Source organism: Aotus nancymaae, unplaced genomic scaffold (assembly GCF_030222135.1).
Source record: "Aotus nancymaae isolate 86718 unplaced genomic scaffold, 86718_ANA_hifiasm-v0.15.2.pri h1tg000028l, whole genome shotgun sequence".
In the NCBI taxonomy this organism is placed as follows: Eukaryota; Metazoa; Chordata; class Mammalia; order Primates; family Aotidae; genus Aotus; species Aotus nancymaae.
In genome coordinates this window covers 36,546,100-36,573,914 of record NW_026988441.1, presented here as the reverse complement: position 1 = coordinate 36,573,914, position 27,815 = coordinate 36,546,100, and the positions used below count along the sequence as shown (strand labels likewise).

The 27,815-nt window shown below is 50.6% G+C and overlaps 1 protein-coding gene and 1 non-coding gene across 2 annotated transcripts in view; one reads left to right on the top strand and one right to left on the bottom strand.

The window, feature by feature from the left end:
• The first annotated feature begins 3,030 nt into the window (after positions 1–3,030).
• LOC135276851 (U6 spliceosomal RNA) lies at positions 3,031–3,137 on the top strand. Its single transcript, XR_010344407.1, has one exon. It is a non-coding gene; the product is annotated as a U6 spliceosomal RNA (small nuclear RNA).
• A 6,633-nt stretch (positions 3,138–9,770) lies between these two features.
• The window catches only part of ELAVL1 (ELAV like RNA binding protein 1), a 35,777-nt gene continuing 17,732 nt past the window's right edge, over positions 9,771–27,815 (bottom strand). The window contains exons 4-6 of the mRNA XM_064381964.1: positions 24,522–24,675; positions 18,892–19,117; positions 9,771–14,823 (exon numbers count right to left, since the gene is read on the bottom strand). Coding sequence (XP_064238034.1) covers positions 14,499–14,823; positions 18,892–19,117; positions 24,522–24,675 — 705 coding nt within the window. The 3' untranslated portion in view covers positions 9,771–14,498. The remainder of the gene's footprint in view (positions 14,824–18,891; positions 19,118–24,521; positions 24,676–27,815) is intronic.

Below are 27,815 nucleotides of genomic sequence, written 5' to 3'. Positions count from 1 at the left end.
TCTGAGTCCCTGGGATTACAGGCGTGAGCTCCCACGCGGTGCTTTTGCACTATTAAGCTGTGATATGGGTTTATGGGACTTCATTTTTTGGAAGGGAGGTAGCTCGGCCCTGGAGGGCATGCATTCCCTAGCTTCTGGGCTGGACAGACGTGTTCTCCATCTCAGGAGCTGCCCCTCGAGGTGGGAGTAAGAGATGAGGGCCTCCACTCTGGCTTTTTTCCAGATATCTTTATGCCAAGAGGAGCAAACTAGTTAAGTGGTTGGTGTACACAAGTGTGTTGCTGAGAATAAAGTCTGGGCTAAAAGAAATTGGGATTTTTTTTTTTTTTTTTCTGAGACAGAGTTTTGCTCTTGTTGCCCAGGCTGGAGTGTGAGGGCACCATCTCAGCTCACTGCAATCTCTGCCTCCTGGGTTCAAGCAATTCTCTCGACTCAGCCTCTGAGTAGTTGGGATTACAGGCATGCACCACTGCACCCAGCTAATTTTGTATTTTTAGTAGAGATGGGTTTCTCCATGTTGGTCAGGCTGGTCTCAAGCTCCTGACCCCAGGTGATCTGCCAGCCTTGGCCTCCCAAAGTGCTGGGATTATAGGCATGCTCCATCGTGCCCGGCCCAAAATTTGGATTCTTAGTTGTGGTTGAAACTATGGAGTTTGGCAGGTCATGGTGGCTCATGCCTAAAATCTCAGCACTTTGGGATGCTGAGGAGGGAGGATCTCTTGAGCCCAAGAGTTTCCAGCCTTGGCAACATAATGAGACCTCGTCTCTACAAAAAATACAAACCATTAGCCTAGTGTAGTGGCACGTGGTTGCAGTCCCAGCTACTCAGGTGGCTGAGGTGGGAGGATCGTTTAGACCATTTAGGAAGTTAAGGCTACAGTGAGCCGTGACTGTGCCAATACACTCCAGCCTGGGCAATAGAGAGAGACCCTGTCTGAAAAAAAAAAAGAAGGAGAGACAGAGAGAAAGAGAAAGAAAGGAAAGAAAGGAAGGAAGGAAACGACACGAAACGAAATGACAGCATTGGACAAGGGCACCCAGGGGCAGTGAGTGTGTTCCATGAGCATGTCAAAGGCCCAAAGATCAAGTGGGGGCAGAAGAGTCCTTTAAGCCAAGATCCATGGCTCAGTCCTATTATCCCAGCAACTCAGGAGCCTGAGGCAGGAACATCACTTGAGCTCAGGAGTTCCAGACTAGCCTGGGAAATGTAACGAGATCCTGTCTCTACAAAAATAAAAAAATAAGCCAAGTATGGTGTCTCTCACCTGTAATCCCAGCTACTCAGGAGGCTGAGTTGGGAGGATCACTTGAGCCCAGGAGTTGGAGGCTGCAGTGAGCTATGATCATACCACTGCACTCCACCCTGGGTGACAGCATGAGACCTCCATCACTTTTTTTTTTTTGAGATGGAGTTTCGCTCTTATTGCCCAGGCTGAAGTCTAATGGCACCATCTTGGCTGGTCTTGAACTTCTGATCTTAAGTGATCCAACTGCCTCATTCTCCCAAAGTGCTGGTATTACAGGCATGAACCACCGTGCCTGGCCAGGAGTTGGTTGTAACTGCAGAAGCCCGAGTATGTTTTCATGCTGCGCTGGTAGGGAGGAAGGAGTGGAGGAGATAGAGTAGGGCTGGGGTGCCCTAGGGAGCAGTGTGTCCATGCCTATTTCTCCAGGAGGGAGTGGAGAGAGGAGAGGGCAGGGGCTGGGAAGTTTGCTCATAGCCTGAAAGGATGTAGAAGGAGTGTGGATTTCTGCTTTGCTCCAGTCTGGGAGGAGACGGGAAGAGAGAACCCCTGCACTGTGGGAATGGGCAGGGAAGGGGGCTGGTGCAGGCAGGAGGATGCTCTTCTGGGAGCCCCAGGCAGTCACTTGGGGACCTGACCATCATGTCTTTTTTTTTTTTTTTTAAGATGGAGTCTCACTCTGTCACCCAGACTGGAGTGTGGTAATGAAATCTTGACTTACCTCCACCTCCCAGGTTCAAGCGATTCTCCTGCCTCACCCTCCTAAAGCTAATTTTTGTATTTTTAGTAAAGATGGGGTTTGGCCACATTGGCCAGGCTGGTCTCGAACTCGTGACCTGAGGTGATCCATCTACCTCAACCTCCCAAAGTGTTGGGATTATAGGCATGAGCCACCACACCTGGCTATTTCAAAATGAATGAAAGAGCCTCTGCTGGCACGGTGGCTTACTCCTGTAATTTCTGCACTTTTGGGAGGCTGAGGCTGGAGGATTACTTGAGGTCAGGAGTTCAAGACCAGCCTGGGTGACATTGTGAGACCTCATCTCTACAAAAAAAAATTTTTTAAAGAAAATTAGCTGGGTGTGGTAGCGCATGCCTGCCTGTAGTCCCAGCTACTTGGAAGGCTGAGGCAGGAGAATAGCTTCAGCCCATGAGAGTGAAGCTGCAGTGAGCTATGATTGTGCCACTGCACACCAGCCTGGGTGACAAAGTAAAACCCTGTCTTTGTTGAGTGATATCAACACCAGTAAACATTTATTAGCACTGCTAAGGCACCAGGTTCTGTACCAAATGCTAACCATGTGTCATCTCTTTTAAATCTTCCAACAATATCAGCTACCTGGGAGGCTGAGGCAGGAGGATTGCTTGAGCCCCGGAGGTCAAGGCTGCAAGTGAGCTATGATCGTGCCCCTCTACTCCAGCTTGGGTGACAGAGCGAAGTGAGACCCTGTCTCCAAAATGACAAAAAACAAATAAACATTCTTCTAACAATCTTGGGTAGATAGAGTATTAATTTTTCTATTTTTTTTTTTTTTTTGATATGAAGTTTTGCTCTTGTCGCCCAGGCTGAAGTGCAATGGCGCGATCTCGGCTCACCATAACCTCTGCCTCCTGGGTTCAAGTGATTCTCCTGCCTCAGCCTCCCGAGTACCTGGGACTACAGACAAGTGCTACCATGCCCGGCTATAATCTTTCTATTTCTGTATAACAAATTACCACAAACTTAGATGCTCAAAACAATAGCCATTTATCATCTTGCCATTCTGTAGGCCAGAAGTCTGGCTGGGTACCTGCCTGGACAGTGCACATGCTGAAATTGGAACAAGAGTGAAAAAATTAGCATGGCCCTTGGCCAAGGATGACATGTACATTTGTAATGCATTCTAGATTTTTACAACAATGTACACGTAGTTAATGCTGCATTGTACACTAAAAATTTGGTGAAGAGGCTGGGCATGGTGTTTCATGCCTATAATCCCAGCACTTTTTGGGAGGCCAAGGCGGGTGGATCACCTGAGGTCAGAAGTTCAAGACCAGCCTGGCCAACATGGTGACACCCCATCTCTACTAAAAATACAAAATTAGCCAGGCATGGTGGCACACGCCTGTAACCCCAGCTACTTGGAAGGCTGAGGCAGGAGAATTGCCTGAACCCAAGAGGCAGAGGTTGCAGTGAGCCAGTATATCACCACTGCACTCTAGCCTGGGAAACAGAGAGAGACCCCATCTAAAAAAAAAAAATTAGTGAAGAGTAGCCAGGCATGGTGGTACATGCCTGTAATCCTAGCTACTCAGAAGGCTGAGGGAGGAGAATCACTTGAACCTGGAGGTGGAGGTTGCAGTGAGTGAGCTGAGATCGCACCAGTGCACTCCAGCCTGGGTGACAAAGTGTGACTCCATCTCAAAAAATATAAAAAAAATAAAATAAAAGTAAAAGTAAATAAATAAAGTACAATGAGGTTATTAGGGTGTGGGCCCTAATCCAGCAGGACCACTATCCTTATAAGCAGCAGAGATTAGGCCAGGCACAGTGGCTCACGCCTGTAATCCCAACACTTGAGGAGGCCGAGGCAGGCGGATCACAAAGTCAGGAGATCGAGATCATCTTGGCCAACATGATGAAACCCTGTCTCTATTGAAAATACAAAAATTAGCTGGGCGTAGTGGTATGCACCTGTAGTCCCAGCTACTCAGGAAGCTGAGGTAGGAGAACCGCTTGAACCAGGGAATCGGAGGTTGCAGTGAGCCGAGATTGTGCCACTGCACTCCAGCCTGGATGACAAGAGTGAGACTCCGTCTCAAACAAAAATAAATAAATAATAAATAAATAAATAAAAATGTATAAAGCAGCGGAGATTAGGACACAGACACACACAGAGCGACAACCATGAGAAGACACGAGAAGATGGCCGTCTACAAGCCAAGGAGAGAGGCCTCAGAAGAAAGGGACCCTGCTGTCACCTTGATCTCAAACTTCCAGCCTCCAGGACTGTGACAATGCACTTCTATGACTGAAGCTATGCAGTCTGGGTGCTCTGTTAACTGCAGGCAGAGCCAACCCATGCAGGTGCCCCTCAGCCTCCTTCTTCTGGCTCACGGCCCCTATCCACTCACACCAGCTGCTGCCCGCAGGTCCCTGCCATCTGTCTGCCTTCTGCCCGGCTTCCTTTCCACTCCTGTACCGTCTACCCAGTGGACTCCTCCATTTCCGGTTCTCCTTCTTGAGGTGTAATTATGGCTGCTGGCACTAGTGCCTATCACCACTGTGCCAAAGTGTCTGCCTGGCCTTTGGAGGCTGTATCTTATTTAACCCGGCAACTCTGGGAGGCAGAGGTTATCATTAGCCCTCTTATACCAATGTGATGCAGCACCCAAGGCTTCCCGAGTGGAAGGCGGTTGCCCAGGGCCACACTGCTAGCATACAAAAGAGAATCTGTCAGCTGGACATGGTGGCACATGCCTGTGGTCCCAGCTACTCGGAAGCTGAAGTGGGAGGAGTGATTGAGCCCACGCATTCGAGGCTGCAGTGAGCTGTGATTGCACCACTGCACTCCCACCTGGGCAACAGAGGGAGACCCTGTCTCAAAAGTTAATATAAAAGCCAGGCATTGGCCGGGCGCAGTGGCTCCCACCTGTAATCTCAGCACTTTGGGAGGCCAAGGTGGGTGGATCACAAGGTCAGGAGATTGAGACTATCTGGCTAACACGGTGAAACCCCATCTCTACTAAAAATACAAAAAATTAGCCTGGTGTGGTGGCACGCACCTGTAATCCCAACTGCTCGGGAGGCTGAGGCAGGAGAATTGCTTGAACCTGGGAGGCAGAGGTTGCAGTGAGCCAAGATCATGCCACTGCACTCCAGCCTGGGTGACAGAGTTAGACTCTGGCTAGGAAAAAAAACAAAAAGCCAGGTGCAGTGGCTAACACCTGTAATCCCAGCACTCTAGGAGGCTAAGGCAAGTGGATCACAAGCTCAGGAGTTCAAGACCAGCCTGGCCAAGATGGCGAAACCCCATCTCTACTAAAAATACAAAAATTAGGCGGGCATGGTGGTAGACACCTGTAATCCCAGTTACTCGGGAGGCTGAGGCACAAGAATTGCTTGAACCCAGGAGGCAGAGATTGCAGTGAGCCGAGATTGCACCACTGCACTCCAGCTGGGCGACAGAGCGAGACTCCATCTCAAAATAAATAAAATAAAATAAAATAAAATAGCAGGGTGTGGTGGCATGTACCTGTAGTCCCATGTACTTAGGAGGCTGAGGTAGGATGATCTCTTGAGCCCGGGAAGTCAAGGCTGCAGTGAGCTATGATGACGTCCACTCTAGTCTGGGTGACACGGTGTGAGATGCTGTCTCTAAAAAAATTTCAAAAATGGCCGTGGCCAAGGTGTCACTTCCTCCCACTTGGATTCCAGACTTTCCAGAGACCCTTGGCCCTATGGGGGTTTGGGCATCTCTCTTTAGAGGCCCCAGGTCCATTATAGCACCTCCCAGGTTCAAGTGATTCTCCTGCCCCAGCCTCCTGAGTAGCTGGGATTACAGGCATGTGCCACCATGCTCAGCTAATTTTTGTATTTTTAGTAGAGATGGGGTTTTCACAATGTTGGCCAGGCTGGTCTTGAACTCCTGAGCTCAAGTGATCAGCCCACCTCAGCTTCCCAAAGTGCTGGGATTACAGGCATGAGCCACCGTGCCCGGCCTCATTTTTACACTTTTTGTAAAGACAGGGTCTCAGCATGTTGGCCAGGCTGTCTCTAACTCCTGAGCTCAAGTGATCTGCCCACCTCAGCCTCCCAAAGTGCTGAGATCCCAGGCGTGAGTCACCGTGCCCGGCCACTGTGATGTGATTACTGTGTATTGCATGCCTCAACATATGTCCTGTAGCCAGTGGGTATATACACCTATTATGTACCCACAGATTTTGAACTCCTGAGCTCAAGCGATCCTCCCCCCTCGTACCAGCTCTCAGGGCAGGTTGCCGGAAAGTCCTCAGGCTCTGTCCACCCGTCCCCAGTAAAAACACTCTCATGTCATGACTCGGCTCACAAACTGGTTTTCTGGACAGTGCAGGTGTCTGTTTCTCCTTCTCTTCCAGAAATCCTTTTACATTGTGCTAAGAAATTATTGAGGTTGAAACACACACACAAAGCCCAAGGGAAAAAGGATGTAGGCCTCAGACCCTTGACCTTGAAGGGAGCAAGGAAAGTAGCCCCCACAGAGGCAGGGGTCCGGAGGGTCTGGTGGAGCTCGAGCATCCACCGCCAGGCACAGGGCCCTCACTCGGGGCTGGGCCTTTTGGGCCCTGAATCCTGGGGTGAGGCGGGGATCAGAAACCGTCTCTTCTCCTTGGAGGGGCTTGAGGGGAGATTTCCTTGCTTGCTTTGCAGTGGCTGCAAAAACTGTGGCGAGAGCTTGGGGGTGTCCAGGCCCCCCTGGTGTCTGACCCTGAGCCCATGAGCCCCTTCTACCTCTGCAGGTCATGCAGGCAGTACTCAGCCTCCTGCCCACCCTCAACTTCCCACCCCTGTCTAAACCCTGAAACAGTTCAGAGGCACAAAACTAAGGGGGTGGCCGAAAGCCAGGACGCTCTACGCCAAACTAAGAAAATGATTGCCAGCACAGCATGTGCTTTCCAGTCCGCTGAGTTCCGCGGTGTCATCTGTGAAATGGGTGCATGAGGTCAAGTACTGTGTAAAGCAAAAAGCTAACATTAGCCATCGCATCCTTCCTGGTATAATGCTACTCCCCTAAAGGCCCTGCCCCCGCTGCTCAGAGCACCCTGAAACTCAGCACCCCTACTGTGTGGGGTAGGGGTTCCCAGTCTGCTCTCCCTGTTGCTCAGTGGGTGGGTCCTCATAGGTTGGCCCACCTGGAAGGGGTAGAACATTTTTAAGTCCTTAATCTGGGACCAATGCTCTCTTGTCTACAGGACTGCTGCGAGATTTCAAGGTGGCTTCCCGGCCCAGAGAGGTGGCTCATGCCTGTAATCCCAGCACTATGGGAGGCCAAGGTGGGAGGATCACCTGATGTCAGGAGTTTGAGACCAGCCTGGCCAATATGGTGAACTAGAGATGGGTCTCTACTAAAAACAAAAATTAGCTGGGTGTGGTGGCACATGCCTGTAATCACAGCTACTTGGGAGGCTGAGGCAAGAGAATTGCTTGAACCTGGGAGGTGGAGGTTGCAGTGAGCCAAGATCATGCCACTGTACTGCCTGGGCGACAGAGCAAGACTCCATCTCAAAAAAATAAAAATAAATAAATAAATGGCTTCCTGAAGTCATTATGGCAGAGGACCCGGGGCAGCAGAGGGTGAGAGGTCTATTTGCTGCACTCCCCCCCACCACCACCCCCCCACCCCCCACCAATAAAGACACTCTCGGTCGGGCGCGGTGGCTCAAGCCTGTAATCCCAGCACTTTGGGAGGCCGAGGCGGGTGGATCACGAGGTCAAGAGATCGAGACCATCCTGGTCAACATGGTGAAAACCCGTCTCTACTAATACAAAAAATTAGCTGGGCATGGTGGCACGTGCCTGTAATCCCAGCTACTCAGGAGGCTGAGGCAGGAGAATTGCCTGAACCCAGGAGGCAGAGGTTGCGGTGAGCCGAGATCACGCCATTGCACTCCAGCCTGGGTAACAAGAGCGAAACTCCGTCTCAAAAAAAAAAAAAGACACTCTCATGTCACGACTCAGCTCTCGTATTACTAAACACAAACTGTGGCTCTCCGGGACAATGCAGGTCTGTTTCTCCTTCTCTTCCAGAAACCCTTTTAAATTGTGCTAAAAAATGATTGAGGTTGAAACACACACACAAAACCCAAGGACAAGAGGATGCAGGCTTGAGACCCTTGACCCTGAAGGGAGCAATGAAACTGGCCCCCATAGAGTCGAGGGTCTGGAGAGGTCTGGTGGAATGCAAGCGTTGCCCGCCACGCATGGGAGGCCTCACTTAGGGCTGGGGCCTCTCGGGCTCTGAATTCTGGGGTGAGTCGGGGATCAGAAGCCATCCCTGGAGCAGAAGGGGAGATGGGGGCTGTCAGGTTTCATTAAGGTTCATCTCACAAATGAGACTCTCCTGGATTTCTTGCTTCTCAAGGTGAGTCTCTGACACTGGCATCACTAGGGAGAAACACAGGTTTTCAGGCCAGGTGTGGTGGCTCATGCCTGTAACCCCAGCACTTAGGGAGGCTGAGGAGATCACCTGAGGCCAGCCTGGCCAACATGAGGAAACCCTGTCTCTACTAAAAATACAAAAATTAGCTGGGTGGGGTGGTGTGGGCCTGTAATCCCAGCTACTCAGGAGGCTGAGGCAGAACTGTCTGGGCCAGGGAGGCAGAGGTTGTAGTGAGCTGACTCGTGCCAGTGCACTCCAATCTGGGCAAGAGAGCGAGACTCTATCTTAAAAAAAAAAAAAAAAAAAAAGCCGAATCTGCTTTGAAATCTGCTCCCCTAGGGGAGGCAGATGCATTCTTAATTTGGGGAGGTGCAGACACCCAGACCCTTTCTTCTGGGTTTACAGGTTGGTCAGGAGATCCAGTAGCCTGAGCCTCAAAGTTCCAGGAGCCCCAGTTGTCAGCTCCTGGGGTCTGAACACCTGAGGGATGGCCCTGAGTGCCCTTGGCTGGAGGACAGCCCTGGCCCTTTGGCCCCAGGTGGTGTCGGACAACACGGAGTTTTCCCAGAAGTCGAGGGATCATTTAGCCATGTCTGGAAGAGAAGATGAATGCAGACCCACCAGACGCACACATAATAAACTAGCAACTTGAAAACAGGCTCCGTAAATGCTTTCTGAGAGGCCCACCTGCGGACCGATGTTAGCTCAGCTCTCTGGGTGCTGGGCGCGACCACCTAGTCCTTCTGATTCTTGGTAGCAGCTGTCACCATCCCTACTTGATCTCATTTTCCTGAGGATCTGGAGGGGGTGGGCAGCGTGGACCCATCTCACAGAGGGGAGAGCAGAGACTCAGGGAGCCAGGGACTTACCCCGTGTTGCACACTAGGGAGTGGGGGCAGAGCCAGGATTCAAACCTGGACTCTCTGATCTTGAGACCCCTTTGCTCGTAACCATTCCCACCCCACAGGAGATCAGTCTCACAGAGCGGACACTCCGGATGGCTCCAGGGCTTGGGAGTGACCCAACTATGGTTCCACATACAGACGGGGGAAGAGGCAGGATCCTCAGGTCGCTGGTAGGGAAGCGCTGGAGTGGGAAGCAGACGGAGGGGGGCCATACCCAGGGGCCACTCGCTGGGCCCACTGACCTGTGAACCTGGAGAAGAGGGGCAATGGGTCTTGGGGGAGAAGAGGAAATATCTGGGTGGGAGCTGAAGGGCCAGGGGTGAGCCAGCACAGGGCACACCTGCACTGGGCTTCCCCTGGAGGGCTCAGCTGTTTTCGGGCTCCACCTCCTGGGGCCTGGCCCAGGCTTACCTTGTAGGAAAGAGGTCCCCTGACCCCTGGCACTCTGTTACTGGGCTGTGGGCTGCTCACAAGTCACACACCATCACCCCTACACCAGCACATCTCAATGATCCCACTTCATTTATTACCAAAATATCACAGAATTCCAGTCATAGTTAACATACAGTGTTTAACACGAACCTGATACCTGTAGAAAGAACTGAGTATCCGGACAATTGAGTCGTTTGGAACCGTAAGCCACGCCCCAAACCGCATCACTCTGTACTTCAAAAATACGCTTTTTTGAGAGCTTTGGAAACTGAATTAAAATGTCTACACAGCTATGAACAATTGTTTAATAAAACTTTTTCATGTTTCCATTACATGTAAATATATCAATTTGGCATCTCTATAAAAACTCTGAAAATGGTGCAAAAGTTTCATTCTCTTTGAGAAAGCCATTGACAAAAAATATTCACACTTCACTAAAATTTTGAAAAATGGTCTTCTTTCAAAGCTTCTTTATTAATCTGAAGTCTTCTGGGTTATCAAAATCTAGGTTTGCTTTTTCCTCCTAAAACACTAAGGAACATTTATTCACAAGGATTAAAAAAAAAATAAAAAGGCAATGGGGTGATGGAAAACTGATAAGGGCTTTTCTTTTTTTTTTTTCTGAAAATAATTTAAAAAGCTTAAAAGTTACATAAGCATCTTCAAAAGAACACAATGGGATTCATTTTATTGTTGACTTTTGGACACCAGTGTCAGACTTTATTGAAAACAAACCCATGTAAAAACAAAGTTAAAATGAAAAATGGCACCTGAAAAATAAATTATTTTATATAAAACAAATCAATAACTTAAAACACACTAATATACAAAAAGTCTAACCATCTACTGTACAACATGGGAATCGGTTAAGAGAGCCTCCCCCTCCCCCAAAGCAAATCACTGTAAACGGAACATCACGTGGTCATGGTCAGAGAGGTGGCCCCAAACCAATGGAAAAGGCTTCCCTTCTGGTGGAAGAAAAATCCAGTCCTGTCAAAGTCTCCGTTAGCCTACCTTAGGTACTGGCGGTGACTTACAAGTGAGAAAAATAAAAAAGTTTTTTAAATGGCCAAGAAAAAAACCCCTGAATTATGTCACTGAAAGGTTGTAGAAAAATAGGATACGGTCATTAGAGGTCGGGGAAAATCAAAAGGTTTGGAAATGTGAACCCTGCCTGGGATTCGAAATTCAGGTTCTATTGCCATTGTTAAGAACGTGCCAATTGCCAATGCCACTTAAAAGAAAGCACTTGTGACTTCAGGGCTGTCTTGGGAAGTTTGGGGACAGGACCCCCCCAGCCCCAGAGTCTGCTGAACCCTGGGGGGGTCTCTCCTAAGGAGCTGTAGGTGAGGTAGGTCGGGGGGAAGATGGGAGGGGATTGAGGTCAAGGGGTGAGTGGAAGGATGAAGGATAGAGGCCTTCTGTCAGCTGAATTCTTATTCTCTTTTCATCCAATCACAGGAATGCTGCGAAAAGCACATGGGAATGAAACTGGGCTGAATCTGATGTGAAATGTAACAGCTGAAGGATGTCAATTTCAATTTTCAAGTCCGATGCCGGACTGGGCGCCTGGTGGACAAATGGCCCTGGTTTGGAAGCAAACCAGGTAGAGCAATTGCCACTAACCGTCTTCGGGTGCTTCTGTTTCTCTGATCCAGCAGGGACCCCCGGGGCTGCCGGCTCCAAAGGGCCGGCCTTGGCTCCCGACAGCAGCACAGTTCAGTCCCTGGAGGCTGGGTCTCCAGGACTAAGGCCAAGTGCAGACTCTCAGAGGTTAAGGCAGCTGCCCTTGGCCAGGGAAAGGCTCACCTTCCAGGAGAAGGTGGCGGAACCCACCCAGCACCACCTGCGGGCGGGCCCCCGAGGAAGCCCATGAATTTCAGGATATTCACGCGTGATGGTGGCTGGGGAGGGGACTCAGCACCCGGGAGGGAAATCTGTCACAGAGCTGCGACTAGAGGCACAGCCAGCACATAAAACTGTGGCTTGGCAAATTACACTGAAAATGAACTAATGGCAGAGCCAAGGGGAACAAGGGAGAATTCATTTAGAAGCAGGTTCATAAATTCAGAGATGCGTGGGGTCTAACTACCAGAAGTTACACAGGTCAAAAGAGAATTCAATCAAAGCCTCTTTGGTATTTACCAAACCAGATTTTTGATAAACAAACATTATCTACTCTGAACGCTTTTTCATCAAAATTTCCAAACAAAAGGAGAGCACTCATTTTTGCTAAATACAAATATGACTGATCTATGTAAAATGTTTTAACAAATGGTTTCTTTTGGGTTGCGCCTTTTAAGAAAAGGGATCTCCCCTTTGCAAACAGGCCTTGATAAGATGTAATGCACTTTGAGGGCACAGGGCCAGCAACTACAACCTCGATGGGAATGAAGATTGCTTTTCAGCAGTGACAGTTCAAAAGCTAAATCCTTCCACAAGCTTGTGACTCCCAAAGAAATGCATTGTTTTTGTTTGTTTTTAGCTAGAAGGCTGTTCAAACGGCGGAGACCACATGATATGAGAATGTTCCTGAACTGAGAAACTTCAGGGAACTTTCAAAGGCTCATACATGTCACAGTTTCTTCTCACCTGTCCCAGCATCAGAACAATGGATAGGATTCAGACAAAAGGGAGCGAGGAAAGAAGCTGAGGTGCTGGCTACAGGCCTGTCATCATTTTCACAGTTGAAGCTTAAGACAGAGTTCTCTGTTGAATACTAGCTATAGGCATGTGGGGGAGTGAGACTCGAGGACGAGTTTCAGAAGCGGGAATCCCACCTTCCATCAGAAGATATTGGCCCGGGGAAACCTGAAAGGCTTATTTTTCCAGGAAAATGTTCTGATCCCAGAGCAGGGACCCTCTTTTGTGTTGAATCCAGGCAAACAGGCCTCGGTTCTGGCTTTTCCTGAGTATCTGGGATTCTGTGGGAGGAAGGAGGTCCTCTGTGGCACCAGGCCGACTTTTATGAGACAGGGCCTGGGTATGGATGGCAACATCGTCAATTTGCAAAGATCGTGCACACAGCCCCTCAGTAAAATATCAGGGAAAGGGGAGGGGATGGGCATCCTCAATTGTACAGGCGCCTCTCAAGACGCTGACCTGCTCTGGGGATGGCGGTGCCTGCCTATTGCTCAATTTCCCACTTCAATAAATAAATAGACATAAATAAACAGATAAATACAGCCGTCATTTCATGATAGCAGTTACTTAAAAAACAGCCTAATGTCACGTTTTAGTCTTGCGTCAAGGTTAAAAACTGCTGGTACTAAGTTATCCTTATCCTGTTTTTGATTCTCTCTGTATACTAGTTATTTTTAAAAACCAGATCCCAGTCCTGAGGAGTTTTGGGAGATCTGGCCCTGCCTATCTCACAGGCTTTCTCTTTTACCCTTCCTCCGGGCTCCCGGTTTAAAAGCCACTAGGCTGTGACTGTACATTCCTGCGTCACAGATTCAGAAATGCTTTTGCTTGAGGCAAGTATTGGTTTCTTAAGATCTTATGACTCCTCCCTGAATGTTGGGCCGTCTGCACCTTCCCTAACCAAAAAGAAAGAAAAGGTAAAATAAAAAACAAAACAAAATTCGAGGAAAACAAAATCAAATTTAATGGTCTTAAATGCAAAAGTAAAAACAAACAAAAAACACAAAAAAGCAAAAGAAAATTAACAGAACAGAACAACCCAAAATGTCAAGGCAGTTATGAAGAGAACTTTGAGGGTTAATCTTTAAAACTACAAATCAAAGGTTTTGGTTAATAGATAACTGGCAAGAAGTAAGTACTTTTCTGCTGAGTGTTCATACAAAAGCAAAATTTCAAAACAAAATCCGACTAAAATAGAAAAGGGTCTAAGCGCTCACGAGAAGGGATGCGAGAAATACAATGCTCAAATGTTTCTGTGTTATTAAAAAACAGAGCCATCTTACGCCTCCAAGCTATGTTAAATGCTCTTAGAAACGGGAGAAATGATCGTGAACAAGAGTATCCAATGTGGGGGGCGCCATGCATGCAATGTGTGGACAGAAACTCGGGGTGTCAGAGTAGCAACACATCTTCAGGCGTGCCTGGAGCTTAGATCTGACTCTGGAATATACTGGAGTTTCCCTGAAACTCTTTGGTCCGTTCCCATTGGTGCCTGGGCTTACAAAACACGTTTGAGTCCTTCTCTGGAGGGCCTGGCCCGGCATGTGGCCCTAGTCCCAGTGGTGGCTCACGCTGGACGGGCCCGCCGCCATTCCCAGGACCACTCGGCAGAGTCCGGGACTGAGTGAGCAGGAGGTGGCAACGGGACCTGCTTGGAGAAGCAACTTCCTGTCAACCAAAGCATACACATTGCTTAAAATGGTGAAGTGGTTGAGAAAACGCACACTCAGCATCTGTCTAACATCTTTAGATTCAAAACTAAAACTAAAAGGTGATTTTTTTTTTCTTTTTTTGCTACCCGGTCTGTGGAGACACTGAATGAAACGCGTGTTAGACAGTCTTAGAGGTTAAAGCATGCTTCAGGTTCACCACCATCCAGAGGGACTGGTTAGTCAATGCAGTTCTACTTAGATTTCTGTTTAATAGATATCTTAAAGGAAATAACTTACGAAACTTAAGATTGGTCTAACATTGTGGGATTTCAAACATTTGAACATGTCGGTTGCATCCCAGAGTATAAAAACCTTCTCACTTCTCATTCAGACAAAGACAAACACTTGTGAAAATTGGCGCAAAATGAGTTGTACACTAACAAGAAAAGTTTCAACGCCTTCACTCTTAATTATCTATTCCGTACAAAAAAAAGCATGAGCGAGTTATTTGTGGGACTTGTTGGTTTTGAAGGAAACCTGTAAGATCTTGTCCCCCAGGCGGTAGCCATTCAGGCTGGCTATGGCCATCGCGGCTTCTTCATAGTTTGTCATGGTCACAAAGCCAAACCCTTTGCACTTGTTGGTGTTGAAGTCGCGGATCACTTTCACATTGGTGACGGCGCCAAACGGCCCAAACATCTGCCAGAGGATCCCCTCGTCGGCGTCCTGCCCCAGGTTGTAGATGAAAATGCACCAGCCCGAAGAGGCGTTTCCGGGCACGTTGACGCCAGAGAGCCCGCTCATGTGATCGACGCCCATCGGGGAGAACCTGGCGAACAGAGAGCACAGTGTCAGGCCAAGGTTGGTGCAGGTGGCCTGGGGATGGGGCTCGGCCTGGATGCAGGCTGACCATGGCCGCTGGGCCCCTTCCCGCTCTGTGCAGCCACGAGGTGCTCACAGTCGAGACACCTGCATGGGTCAAAACCATGATGTGGTTTTAAACTGGGAAGAATTAAATACGGTAGTGGAGGGTGGGACCCTGTTCTGTGGGGAGCTGACTCTGAGGGGCTGGTTGGCGCCCTCCACTCTTCCCACTGTGGGAAGAGTGTGGGGGGGGGCCTGTTCAGTGGTTTCTGCAGCTTCCCACAGTTTAGATGATGGACACGTCTCCTGGTTCTTTTTTTTTTTTTTGAGATGGAGTTTCACTCTGTCATCAGGCTGGAGTGCAGTGGTTCGATCTTGGCTCACTGCAACCCTCACCTCCCAGGTTTAAGTGATTCTGCCTTAGCCTCCCAAATAGCTGGGATTACAGGCATGCAACACCACGCTGGGCTAAGTTTTTTGTATTTTTAGGAGAGATGGGGTTTCACCATGTTGGCCAGGCTGGTCCTGATCTCCTGACCTCATGATCCGCCCGCCTCGGCCTCCCAAAGTGCTGGGATTATAGGGGTGAGCCACCAAGCCTGGCCTCCTGGTCCTCCTTTGAGGGTAAAAATACTCTGCAGGCACTCTGACAGCCTCAGCTGTCCCTGGAGGAAACTCTCCTCATACTGTGGGGGTGCGTGCGGGGACTGGAGAACTCCTTTTTCCAAATTTTGCACCTTCCCCTCATCATGATCCACCCCCAAGGGTTCACAGTCCAGTGGTCTCTGGTTAGAGTACGTCTATGCCACGACCACTGCAGGCACAAGATTTCATTCCCAAGCACCAGGCAACCAACGTTCTGCGGCTGGGGCCCAACATCCCATGAGGGCCAGGGCCAAACCACTGAGGGCTGAGAACTCAAGGGACAAGGATGGGCCCTGGGACGCCAGCAGCTGCAGGCTCACCAAACTTGACCACACAAGTGGGGCTCTTTCCACAGCAATACTTTTATTCACATAAAAAACAAGCCTTTCTGGCCCAGGCACGGTGGCTCAAGCCTAGAATCCCAAGACTTTGGGAGGCCAAGGCGGGAGGATCACTTGAGAGCAGGAGTTTGAGACCAGTCTGGGCAACACAGAGAGACCTCATTTCTAGGAAAACACCAACAACAACAACAACAACAACAAAACCTCAGAAAACTAAAACTAAACTACAGTAAAGCCTTCTGAAAACGTATAGATGCTGTAATAAGGATTAAGGGAGATGACAAAACAGTTCCTAAAGCCATGCTGCCCTCTAGAACTTTCTCAAATTGTAAAACTAAAGGTCTGAGGGTCAGCTTGGGAATATCTGAGTACCGTACATCTGTGAAGGCACACGACGCATGCAGAGAAGCATTGCCTGTTCCAAAATAAAACTGGGCTTCAGGCTGTGGCCCTGTCAGCCAAGTGCAGCCCTTCAGGCCCCAGCTGGGGTCAGCGAATGCCTTCAAGTGTCATTAAATAGATTCACCTTCTCGACAGACACAAGAAGACACCAGCCCCCAAGGGACAGCTCACTAGCCCAAGGGTGATTTTCTTTCTTTTCTTTTGAGACAGGGCCTCACTATGTTGTCCAGTCTGGTCTCAAACTCTGAGGCTCAAGTCATCCTCCTGCCTCCTGAGTAGCTGGGACCACAGGTATGTGCCACCATGCTGGGCTAATTTTTACATTTTTTGTAGAGTCAAGGTCTCACTATGTTGTCCAGGCTGGTCTCAAATTCCTCGGCTCAAGTGACCTAGGCCTCCCAAAGTGTTGGGATTACAGGCGTGAGTCAACGCACCCGGCTTTCTCAGGAATTACTCTTGTATGTAGTTTTTCTCCTGCTGATTTCTTTGGTCTTGACAGTCACAAATCTTTACCCCTCTTTTTCTGCAACCCCAATTCTTTTCCATCGCTTATCTCTGGGCTTTTCCAGATGTGACAGGAACTGACTGCAGACTGCAGACTGCCTGCTGTCTGGGTCTTTCTTCCTCCTCTTCTCTCAGCCTCCTGTGGCAAATCTTCCCTTCTTTCCCTCCGGGCTCTCCCGTCCTTCCTGCTTCCTTCTATCACTTTGTCTCAGTGGTTGCCCTGCCACTCACTTTCCTGCTAGACCGGAAATGTCTGCTCCTCTGGTTTCCCCTTTCTTTTCTCATTCTCATTACTGGGACCAAAGTCCTGCGTCTCCTCCTCCAACCTTCCCTGTTTTCCTTCCAGGCTAAGGAATAGTTCACCCAATGCCACCACCCACATAGCCTGCCCCATCAAGAGCAATGCCAACTATATGATCAGATTTCCACAGCTGAATTTTAAAATTCAGCTCCATTCTGTCCGGAGGAGCTTCCCTAGCCTTATCTTCAAACCAGAATCATCAAGGCAGGCAGGCCAGCTTTGGAACTTGAGCCAGGCTGAGAACGCTGGGTAACTCAGTCACGAGAATAACACCTCTCACCGCAGCACGTGTGGCAGTGAGCAGTGCCCACCCAGCCTCACTGTTAAAACAATCATGAGGCCAGGCTCATGTCTACACCCCTAGAACTTTGGGAAGCTGAGGTAGGAGGATCACTTGAGGCTAGGAGTTTAAGACCAGCCTGGGCAACACAGTGAGACCCCATCTCAACAAAGAAAAAACATTAAAAATAAAAATAGTGGGAAATCTGTTCTTGTCATACCTGAGATAAGCCCTCAGTGCCACTCCTTGAGGTTGTGTCAAAAACAAAACAAAACAGCCCTGACATTGAGACCTCTGCTGTTTCTGAGGCTGCAGCACACCTGCTCCTTGAGTCCAGGGCACTGACTCTCATCGTCTCTATCCCACTTGATCCCATAGCCAGAACCATTTTCAGCATGGAAGGACTAAGAAGTCCAGGAAAACTGCTCCCCTCTAGGACAGGGCTTACAAACAGAATGCATTCATATAACGTTCACCAATGCAAATGACTCCACAAGGCAGGTGTATGAAAAAGGTCTGCCTTAGGGCTGATCAAACGTCTAAAAGCTTTGGAAGATCTGCTCCCACCTGGGCATACCTAAGGCAATGTCTTTTCTCCCACAGATAAGAAACATTCAGTATTCATTTCTTTTTTTTTTTTTTTTTGAGAAAGGGTCTCACTCTGTCACTCAGGCTGGAGTGCAGTGGTGCAAACAGTTCACTGCAGCCTTCACCTCCCAGGTTCAAGCGATCCTCCTGCCTTGGCCTTTCGAGTAGCTGGAACTAAAGCCCAGCACCACCATGCCCACTTAATTTTTTCATTATTTTTTATAGGAACAAGGGTCTCACTTTGTTGCCCAGGCTGCTCAAACTCGGGGCTTCAAGTAATCCTCCCACCTCAGCCTCCCAATAGATGAGATTACAGGGGCATGCCACCCACACTGGGCATGAAACCATCCTTAAAGCTTGCGGCTCCATTCTCCTGTTACTAGGAACTGTGCACTGGAGCTCTAAGTGCTCACGCTCCCAGGAGCCAGTGGGGACCGGTGCTGTATTTTTTTTTTAAAACAGGTTTTGGCTCTGTGGCCCAGGCTGGAGTGCAGTGATGTAATCACAGCTCACTGCAACCTCAACCTCCTGGGCTCAAGCAATCCTCCTACCCCAGCCTCCTGAGTTGCTGGAACTACAGGAGCACACCACTATGCCTGGCCAGTTCTGTATTTTTTGTAGAGATGGGGTCTCGCAATATTGCCCAGGCTGGTCTTGAACTCCTAGGCTCAATCGATCCTCCTCTCTCAGCCACTCAAGGCGCTAGGATTACAGGCATGAGCCACTTTGTACAGCCTGGTGTCACTGTTTTGATTCCCATGAAAAACAACGCCTGGCTGGAAGTAAACGGCTTTCCTACAGACACCTTTCTGATGGAGGCTGTGGTGCGGCGCTTTGGAATGATTCTGAAAGTGCTCTCTGATGGGATCAGTCTAGTGTTCCTGTGGTTTCCATTCTGTGGCTGTGCAGTCGCCCGCCATCAGGGCTATGTGTGGCTTTCAGGAGTGCGCACCCTCTGAATCTCCGACCCACCTGAATCTCTGCGCCTGGTGGTGAACGGGGCCTCCAAACCGTCGCGCTGGTGAGTGGTACAGCTGTGAGAGGAGTGCCACATTTTTGTTCTGGTTGGGATTGGCTGCAAACTTCACTGTGATGGGCTCAGAGGAACCTGGGGGTTTATGACCATTGAAACTGGTAATTGCCTCTTCTGCCTCCGACCGTTTGTCAAACCGGATAAACGCAACCCCTCTGGACAAACCTTTTTAACAAACCAACAAAAACGGAGTTAGGGGGAAAAACGCTAGGACTTTCAAAACTGAAAAGCAAAAGTCAGGTCAGTCTACTGTGGGCCAGACTGGAAGTCTGGTTAAGGAAATAAAAATTAAACCTAAAAGTGAAAACAAATGGATGGAGTAAAGAAAACCAACGACTAACAGAAGATTAAAGTTTTAGACTTTCTTCCTGGTTGAAGCCACGACTCCAGTGTTGGTGCCCAAAGATATTTTGGTGACAGACATCCCCAAGAGACACCCGAGGCTCTTATTTGGAAGAAAGCAACATTAGGAAACAGCATATCCGCCGTCACTATTTAGCCACCAGGTGCCCATCACAGAATGGGTATATGGATGTGCCGTGGGGTCGGTGGGTAACAGGGTTGGGGTGGGGGCTGTGTCTGAGAAATCCTCCCTGGGCTCTGGGGCCACCCACCCGGCTGCCGTCTCTGGGGCCCACTGTGACAGCGGGCCTCATGGCTGAGCCTGCTGCAAAGGTACCCAGCTTAGACTGCGTGCCTTCTCCTTCACGCCAGGAGGGTGTGGGGTCCTGTGGCTGTCCCCTTGCCAGGTCTGTGCTGCTGCTGTCCCCTCACTCTTGTCTTGGGATACTCCCCTCTAAGGTCCTGCATCCTCCTGTGGGCCCCAAATTGCCATCAGAATCAAATGAGGCCAGAACACTGCTCAGGCTTGCACAGAAGAGCTGAACCTACTCACCGGCTCACCAGGCAGGCCTGGGGTCCCTGTGTGGGAAGGGCCAGTCCTGGATTCCTGGCTGAACCCAATCCTGGACAGAGCAGCATGAGACCTGAGGCCCACCCTGCTGTGGGCAGCACTGGTCAGCCAGGCATGGGTGTGAGATGCCAAGCAAGGCAGATGGAAGGAGGGCATGGCTGTCCCCCACCTCTGCCTGTCCATACGCTATGCCTGGGAGGGAAACATAAGTAGCACCATCCCTTGAGGAACCTGGGGAGCAGGCTGGAAACTGGATGCAGCTGAGGGGGACGGGGGTGAGGGCACACAGGGCAGTGGACTAGTTCCTTCTCCTGGGAAGGGGACACGATAAGGTCAGAGGAAGGCCCAGGTGGGAGAGGTGACAGCTGAGGGGCCAGTCTGAGAGTGACATCACGGGGCGGGAGTCGTTGGTGTGTCCTGGTGGGAGCGGCTGCCGCAGATGGCCCAACCCAAACACCTTGGTTCTTAAGACTTTTAGTTGAGCCAGGCCAAGGCTTGCGCCTGTGGTCCCAGCTATTTCCAGAGGCTGAGCTGAGAGAATTGCCTGAGGCCAGGAGTTCAAGACCAGCTTGGACAATATAGCAAGATCTCACCTCTTAAAGAAAAAAAAAAGACTTCTAGTCAAAGGGTGTCCTAAGTCAGGTTTCTTCTCTAGGTAAAGGTCTGTGGTGCATGATAAAGAACAATGACCAAAGCCAGGCAGCCTGGGGCCTTGGGTGACCTGTCCAGCGGGCACCCAACTGTCCCCATGTTCTGTCTCCACGTCTCATCTGGCACCTTACTCCACCACTTCCCAGAGGGTCCAGCCAGCTGCCCCACAATCACAACACCTCAGGCCCCACGTGAGCACACAGATAGCAGCCTTAGTAAGGTCACACCTAGTGCTGTGCACATGTACTAGGAATATTCTGGGGCTCAGGCCCATTTCTGAGCTGCTGCTCAGAAGGAACACCTGAAAACATAACCCTGGCAGATGCTGCTTTCATTTATTCTCACACGACATGAATGACAGCTTAGTCAGTCTTGGAAACCTAAACAAAAATCTAACTTTAGGCAAATACGACTGACAGTTGACGCTGGCTGGCTCTTAGGGAAGCTCGTTCCAAGCAGATGGCATCATTCTGTTTCTAAAGACCTTGCAGCCCAGCAGAGAGAAGGCATGCATGCAAGTGTGGGTTCCTCGTCTGGTGTTGTAGAGTGGCTTTCAAATGCAAGCGAAACGAAGAAAACTCGAGTAAGGGGGGCCAGGAAGGATGCTGTTTAACACAGGGAATAGCAATCCACCATATTATTTTTTTCTGAGACAGGGTCTCGCTCTGTCACCCAGGCTGGAGTGCAATGGCTCAATCTTGGCTCACTGCAACCTCCACCTCCTGGGTTCAAGCGATTCTCCTGCCTCAGCCTCCCAAGTAGCTGGGACTACAGGCATACACCACCACACCCAGCTAATTTTTGTATTTGTAGTAGAGACAGGGTTTCACCATGTTGACCAGGCTGGTCTTGAACTCCTGACCTCAGGTGATCCACCCGCCTTAGCCTCCCAAAGTGTTGGGATTACAGGCGTAAGCCACTGCACCCAGCCACAATTCACTATATTATTTAAGGAATGTAGACTTTCTGAACTTGGCTCTGCAATTTTGGTTTTTGTTCTCCCAGTGTTTTTTATTTTTTATATTTAATATTTTTTGAGATGGAGTCTCACTCTGTCACCCAGGCTGGAGTACAATGGCGCAATCTCAGCCCACTGCAACCTCTACCTCCCAGGTTCAAGTGATTCTCCTGCCTCAGCCTCCCCAGTAGCTGGGACTACAGGCGCCCGCCACCACGCCCAGCTAGTTTTTATTTTTAGTAGAGATGAGGTTTTGCCATGTTGGCCCGGCTGGTCTTGAACTGCTGACCTCAGGTGATCTATCCGCCTCAGCCTCCCAAAGTGCTGGGATTACAGGCGTGAGCCACCACATCCGGCCTCCTTGTGTTTTTAGAATTTAACAGCAAAGTCCAAGAAATGGCATAATCTCCAGATGAATACATTATCTTTTTTTTTTTTTTTTTTTAAAGAGTAGGGGTCTCACTATGTTGGCCAGGCTGTTCTAAACTCCTGGGGTCAAACCATCCTCCCACCTTGGCCTCCCTAAGTGTTGGGATTACAGGCATGAGCCACCGCGCCCAGCCATCCCCATCTCAGGAGGGCAAACTTCACACGCTGGCCTGCCACACACTTCTCTGCTGCCCACCGTGTACCTCATGAGGTCCCAGCAACAAGCACCCTCTGTCCCCAGCAGAGGGAGCCACAGCCCTGGGACCGGAGCCTCACCTTCCTTCCAATTCTGCACCCTGGGGTGGGAAGCAGGGCTGGGGAGACCCTCCTGGTTCCCTTCTCTCTGCTTCCCTCACTCCCCTGCAAAGATGCCAAAGCTTCCTTCCGCCACCTTGAGTTTCACAGACGATGCTGGGGGGCAATACTGAGATACTCCCAACAGCCTGGGAGACACTACCTTGGAGAGGGAAAGGAGGCAATGTTCCCAGTAGCTGTGTGCAGAGGTGTATTCCCCCAGCCTGTAGCCTGTGTGTGCCTGAGAGACTAAGGATGGTCCCAGGAGAGTTGGGTATCTGGGGGCGTGTTCTCAGACGGTAGGGGCTCTGAGTGGAGAGCAGGATCCCCTCATCAGGGCTGGGCTATGGCTGGAGGGGAGTGGACTGTGGGCCAGTGAGGTTGGCTCCCCCGGCCCCAGGCCTTGCGCAGCCAGCTCAGATGCCCCAATGCGGAGTTGGGGGCAATGAACCCATGCACTGGCCCAACAGGATCGTTCTCTCAGCTGGCACTTCTAAGGTAAGTGAGGGGACTTCAAGGACCACAGGACTCTTCTGGTACAGACCAGGGGAGTTCACACCGAGTAACTGGCATCCCCCGACCCTCTTCCCAGAGCAAGGAGGCAGAACGGAAGAGGCTGTGTGAGCGAGCCCTCTCCTTCGGCACTGTCTGGTGCCAGGGCACGAGTCTGTGCTAGGCTTCGCGTGGTCCCCAAGAGCCCCCATGAAGTGCACAGCGGCCCCTTCCCTTCCTCAGGCCCCAGTGGGACTGAAGGCTGGCAGTGGCAGGGCCAGTGCACACTAGGTGGGGTTCCCACAGCCGGCCGGGAGGAGGGAGAGACTGATGAGGCTACCCACCCCAAAGCACGCAGCTCAGGGGATGGAGGACAATGTGCATGTCCCTCCACCCTGCAGGCCAGGAAGGCCCCACCCGTGTTCAAATGAAAGGTGAGGTTCTGGGCTGCTGGGGGAACACTGCTGTTCTCTCAAAAAGAGGTCATCTCAGAACATGACTTCCTGTGGCCCAACTACTTGGCGTATTTGAACACCACAGCCAAGGTGGGAGGAATATGAAAACCACCCACCCAACACCTAGGCCTCGCTGGGCTTGGAGAGCGGACTCTTACCTCCTGGTTGGTCAATACACTCCCACTCCTATCCCAAACAGAGCTGAGCGATCCGAAATCGCCTCAGGGTGGCCTGAGCTCCCCATCCCCAAGTTGGGGCCGTGTGCAGGGCTTGGCAAAGGATGTGGTGGTGCACTAGTTCCTAGCCTAGTGGGGTAGGCGGGCCAGGCGGTGGGTCAGGAGCACAGCTGTGGGTGCAGGCGTGTCCCCTGCTCCTCATTGCCTGATGGCATCACACAAAACCCAGAGCCCATGTTCGGTGCCAAGACAGCCTGGGGGGGGCCAGCAAAGTGGCCAGAACTGCCTGTCCATGAGAGGAATTTACCGCCATGTGTTCTGCGCACTTTAGATGTGCTCCCCAGAGAAGAGCATCTGAATTCTGGGGATTTGGGGCCATCAGACTACTGCACCTCAAACGCCTGCAATGAGAGCCACAGTGGACAAATGTGCAGCAGTCTTTTTTTATACCCAAGAAACAGGGTCTTGCTCTGTTGCCCAAGCTGAAGTACAGTGGCACGATCACGGCTCATCACAGCTGTGAACTCCTGGGCTCCAGCAATCCTCCTACTTCAGGCTCCTGAGCAGCTGAGATGACAGGCCTGTACCATCACACCTGGCTGCAGTATCCAATTTTTTTTTTTTTTTGAGACGAGTCCTGCTCTGTTGCCCAGGCTGGAGTGTACTGGTGTGATCTCAGCTCACCGCAACCTCCACCTCCCAGGTTCAGGCGACTCTCTTGCCTCAACCTCCCAAGTAGTTGGGATTACAGGCGCTCGCCATCACGCCCAGTTAACTTTTGTATTTTTAGTAGAGATGGGGTTTTACCATGTTGGCCAGGCTGGTCTTGAACTCCTGACCTCAGGTGATCCACCCGCCTCAGCCTCCCAAAGTGCTGGGATTACAGGCATGAGCCACCGCACCTGGCCTGCAGTGTCCTTTTCACCCCATTCATGGGCAAGGCCAGGACATTCACCTGCCTGAGGGAAGGTGTGAGAATTTCTTGGTGTTTTCACCATACATGAAATGCTGGCCTAATCCCCAGCTTCTTTTAATGCCATCTTATGTCCTCAAACCAATGCCAACTTTTCTCATTTTGGTACTGTCCTCATTTGCAGAATAACTAATGACATTTAAAATCAAATGGTGATCTGCCTTCCCTAGACAACCCAGCCCCTACCTAGGGAATACTGTCCCCACATGTCTCAGGCCCCTGCAGTACCTGTGGTCTGATCCACGAGGACCCTTGAGTTGATGATCCGCCCAAACCGAGAGAACATGTCCTCTACGTCCTTCTGGGTCATGGTCCGTGGGAGCCCGCTGATGTACAAGTTGGCATCTTTGATGACCTCTGAGCTCGGGCGAGCATATGACACCTTGAAAACACAAACACTTTCTGGGATTAGGACAGGCATGTGGCCAAAGCATTGAGGAGGGTGCTAAATTTTGGGGTTAGGAAAAGCCAACACTGGTGGGTAAGAAATCATACAGGGAATGATTCTCATCACTGACGCTCACCACCTGCAGCTGCGTGGTAGCAGCTCACTGCAGTATAGGCCGTGAGCTGGGATGCCTGGAGTGCTTCCTCACTGGGTGCTCACCATCCCCAAGGAGGTAGGTGTGACTCCCATGTCACAAAGCCCAACTGAGGGCCCACATCTGGTAGGTGGTCACCTCTCTGACCTCTCTGATGTACTGGACAATGAGTTGGTGCTAGAGATAAGACCTGGTGCCTGAAAGAAGCCAGTAATACAGCGGGCCAGCAAGCTGGGAGCTGCTGGGAACACACGAGACTCCCTTGCCAAAGAGCAAGCTTGCCACAAACGCCCTGATGGGGGCTGTGAGTTGTGGGAGGACCGAGTTTGTACTCAAATCCACTCAAGTGTACACTATTAAATGACTCAATGTCTTTTGGATTTCTATTTTGCAAAATCAAAGAAAACTTAAAGAGAACCTTCTGGGTGCTTTGACAAAATGGCACATTCATCATTCGTGTGTGGAGGGTGGTGAGGGGAGCCCAGAGGCCAATGCAAAAAAAAGTCTTCGGTGCTTTCCCAGGTTGGCGCTGGGAAACCTTTCTGTTTGTGAAGGGGCAGTCTGGCAGGACTCTCACACGTCAGGAGGTTGGAATATGGAGGAGGGGCAGGAGCCGTGTGCCCAGGAAGGGTGGGGACTTGAACCTGTGTGAAAGGAAGTTCATTCCCTTCGAGTGAGGGGCACAGAACTGATGAGCCAAGGTGACTGAGACCAGAACACAGGGAGAAACCGCCGCTCAGGAGTCACTGGGCAGAATCTGTGCCGAGAACACAGAGGCAGCATCCTCTGAGAAGCTCCTATCATGTTCCAGGGAAGGAACGACAGACATTGCCCCGCTCACAGAGCAGCGGGCAGCCCAGCAGGAGAGCACGAGAGCCTCACGAGGAGAGGAATGGTGGGGTTGGAGGCCAGCTCCACCTGGCGGCAGTGGGAATCAAGGGAGCACGTCACTATGGGGCCCATGAGGTCCCTGGGGACACCATGCTGCTCCCAGGCCCGGAGCACTTCCATCAGCCTGTGGGCAGGAGCTCTGGGGGCACTTGGTCACCCCGTGATTTGGCTTAGGGGCTGCCAGTGCTGTCTCCAGAGAAAAAGAGGCTGCCTTGGCCCCCAGCCTCCTCTATAGTGTCCAGGCCTGCCTTGGCTCTCTGCAGACCTGTCTGGACTGGGCAGTATTTGGGGGCCTGCCAAGCCATCACCCTGGTGCCAGTGAAGCGGAGCTGAGGTTGGCACTGACTGGACCTACTGACGTGCCTGGATGAAGCCCCAGAGGAGAAATGCCCTAGAGCCAAATGCTGGGGAAAGCTCTGATGCCTCCCAAGGACAGGTGTTTCCAAGGACCATGGGAACTCTGCTTTCTTCTTCTCTCTAGACACTGTCACATTCAGTCAGGCCAAATCAGAGCAGCTGGCGCACTGTGGGCATGCACCAACCTGGGGCTCCCCGGCCCCTCGGCCAGAACCCTCTTTCCTAAGCTCCCAACACCGCTTGCTCTCTGGCGTCAATCAGGTCTTTTTCTAGCTGCCCATTCTCGAGAATTCATTCAGTGAGGGGTTCAATCATACTCCCCCCCATCCAAATTCATATGCGGAAGTCCTAATACCTCAGGACCTCAAAACGTGACCTGATTTGGATACAGTCATCGTGGATGTAATCAGTTAAGACAAGGTCACACTGGTACAGGATGATCCCTAATCAAATGTGACTGATGTCCTCATAAAAGGGGGAAATTTAGGCCAGGTGTGGTGGCATCGGCCAGTAATCCCACTGTTTTGGAAGGCTGAGGTGGGAGGATGGCTTGGACGCAAGAGTTCAAGACCAGCCTGGGCAACATGGCAAGACCCCATCTCTACAAAAAATAAAATTAGCTGATTGTCATGGCGCATACCTCTAGTCCCAGCTACTTGGGAGGCTGAAGTGGGAGGATCGCTTGAGCACAGGAGTTTGAGGCTGCAGTGAGCCATGATCGCACCACTGCAGCCCAGCCTGGGTGACTAAGTGAGGCCCTGTCTTTAAAAAAAAAATTCCAGGCCGGGCGCGGTGGCTCAAGCCTGTAATCCCAGCACTTTGGGAGGCCGAGGCGGGTGGATCACGAGGTCGAGAGATCGAGACCATCCTGGTCAACATTGTGAAACCCCGTCTCTATTAATACAAAAAAATTAGCTGGGCACGGTGGCGCGTGCCTGTAATCCCAGCTACTCAGGAGGCTGAGGCAGGAGAATTGCCTGAACCCAGGAGGCGGAGGTTGCGGTGAGCCGAGATCGCGCCATTGCACTCCAGCCTGGGTAACAAGAGCGAGACTCCGTCTCAAAAAAAAAAAAAAAAAAAAATTCCATTTAGAAAGGGGGGAAATGTGGATATAGGCACTCACACAGAGAAGTGCTGGTCGGAATACCCTCATCCCTGCCCTGGCCTGCTGCATGAAGATGGAGGCAGAGACTGGTGTGACGCTTCTCTAAGTAAAGGAACTCCAGAGAGCCTCCACCAGGAGCTGTGAGAGGGGCCTGGGACAAATCCCTTCCCAGCGCCTTAGAGAGAAACCAACCCTGCCGACACCTTGGTCTTGGGCTTCCAGCCTCCATAACTGTGGGTCAACACCTTCTGCTGAAACAGCTTGGCCTGCGGGGCTTTGTCATGGCAGCTGAGCAAACTTCTACCCTTTCCTGGCCACTTGGCTTGCCACAGATCCCTCCACTCGCATCAACACCAAGTTCCTCCTGTCCCCATTTAGTTCTTGACTGCATTGATCGTGACCTGATACACTATATATTTTACTTACTTTTTAAGTTTTTTGTGGACAGAGTCTCGCTATGTTGCTCAGGCTAGACTTGAACTCCTGGGCTCAAGTGATCCTCCTGCCCTGGCCTTCCAAATGGCTGGGATTACAGGCATGCACCACCCTGCCTGGTATCTATTTTACTTATGTAACTTTTAACTTTGCAAACAGACTGTGAGGCTCAGACTTGTGTGTTTCCTGCTG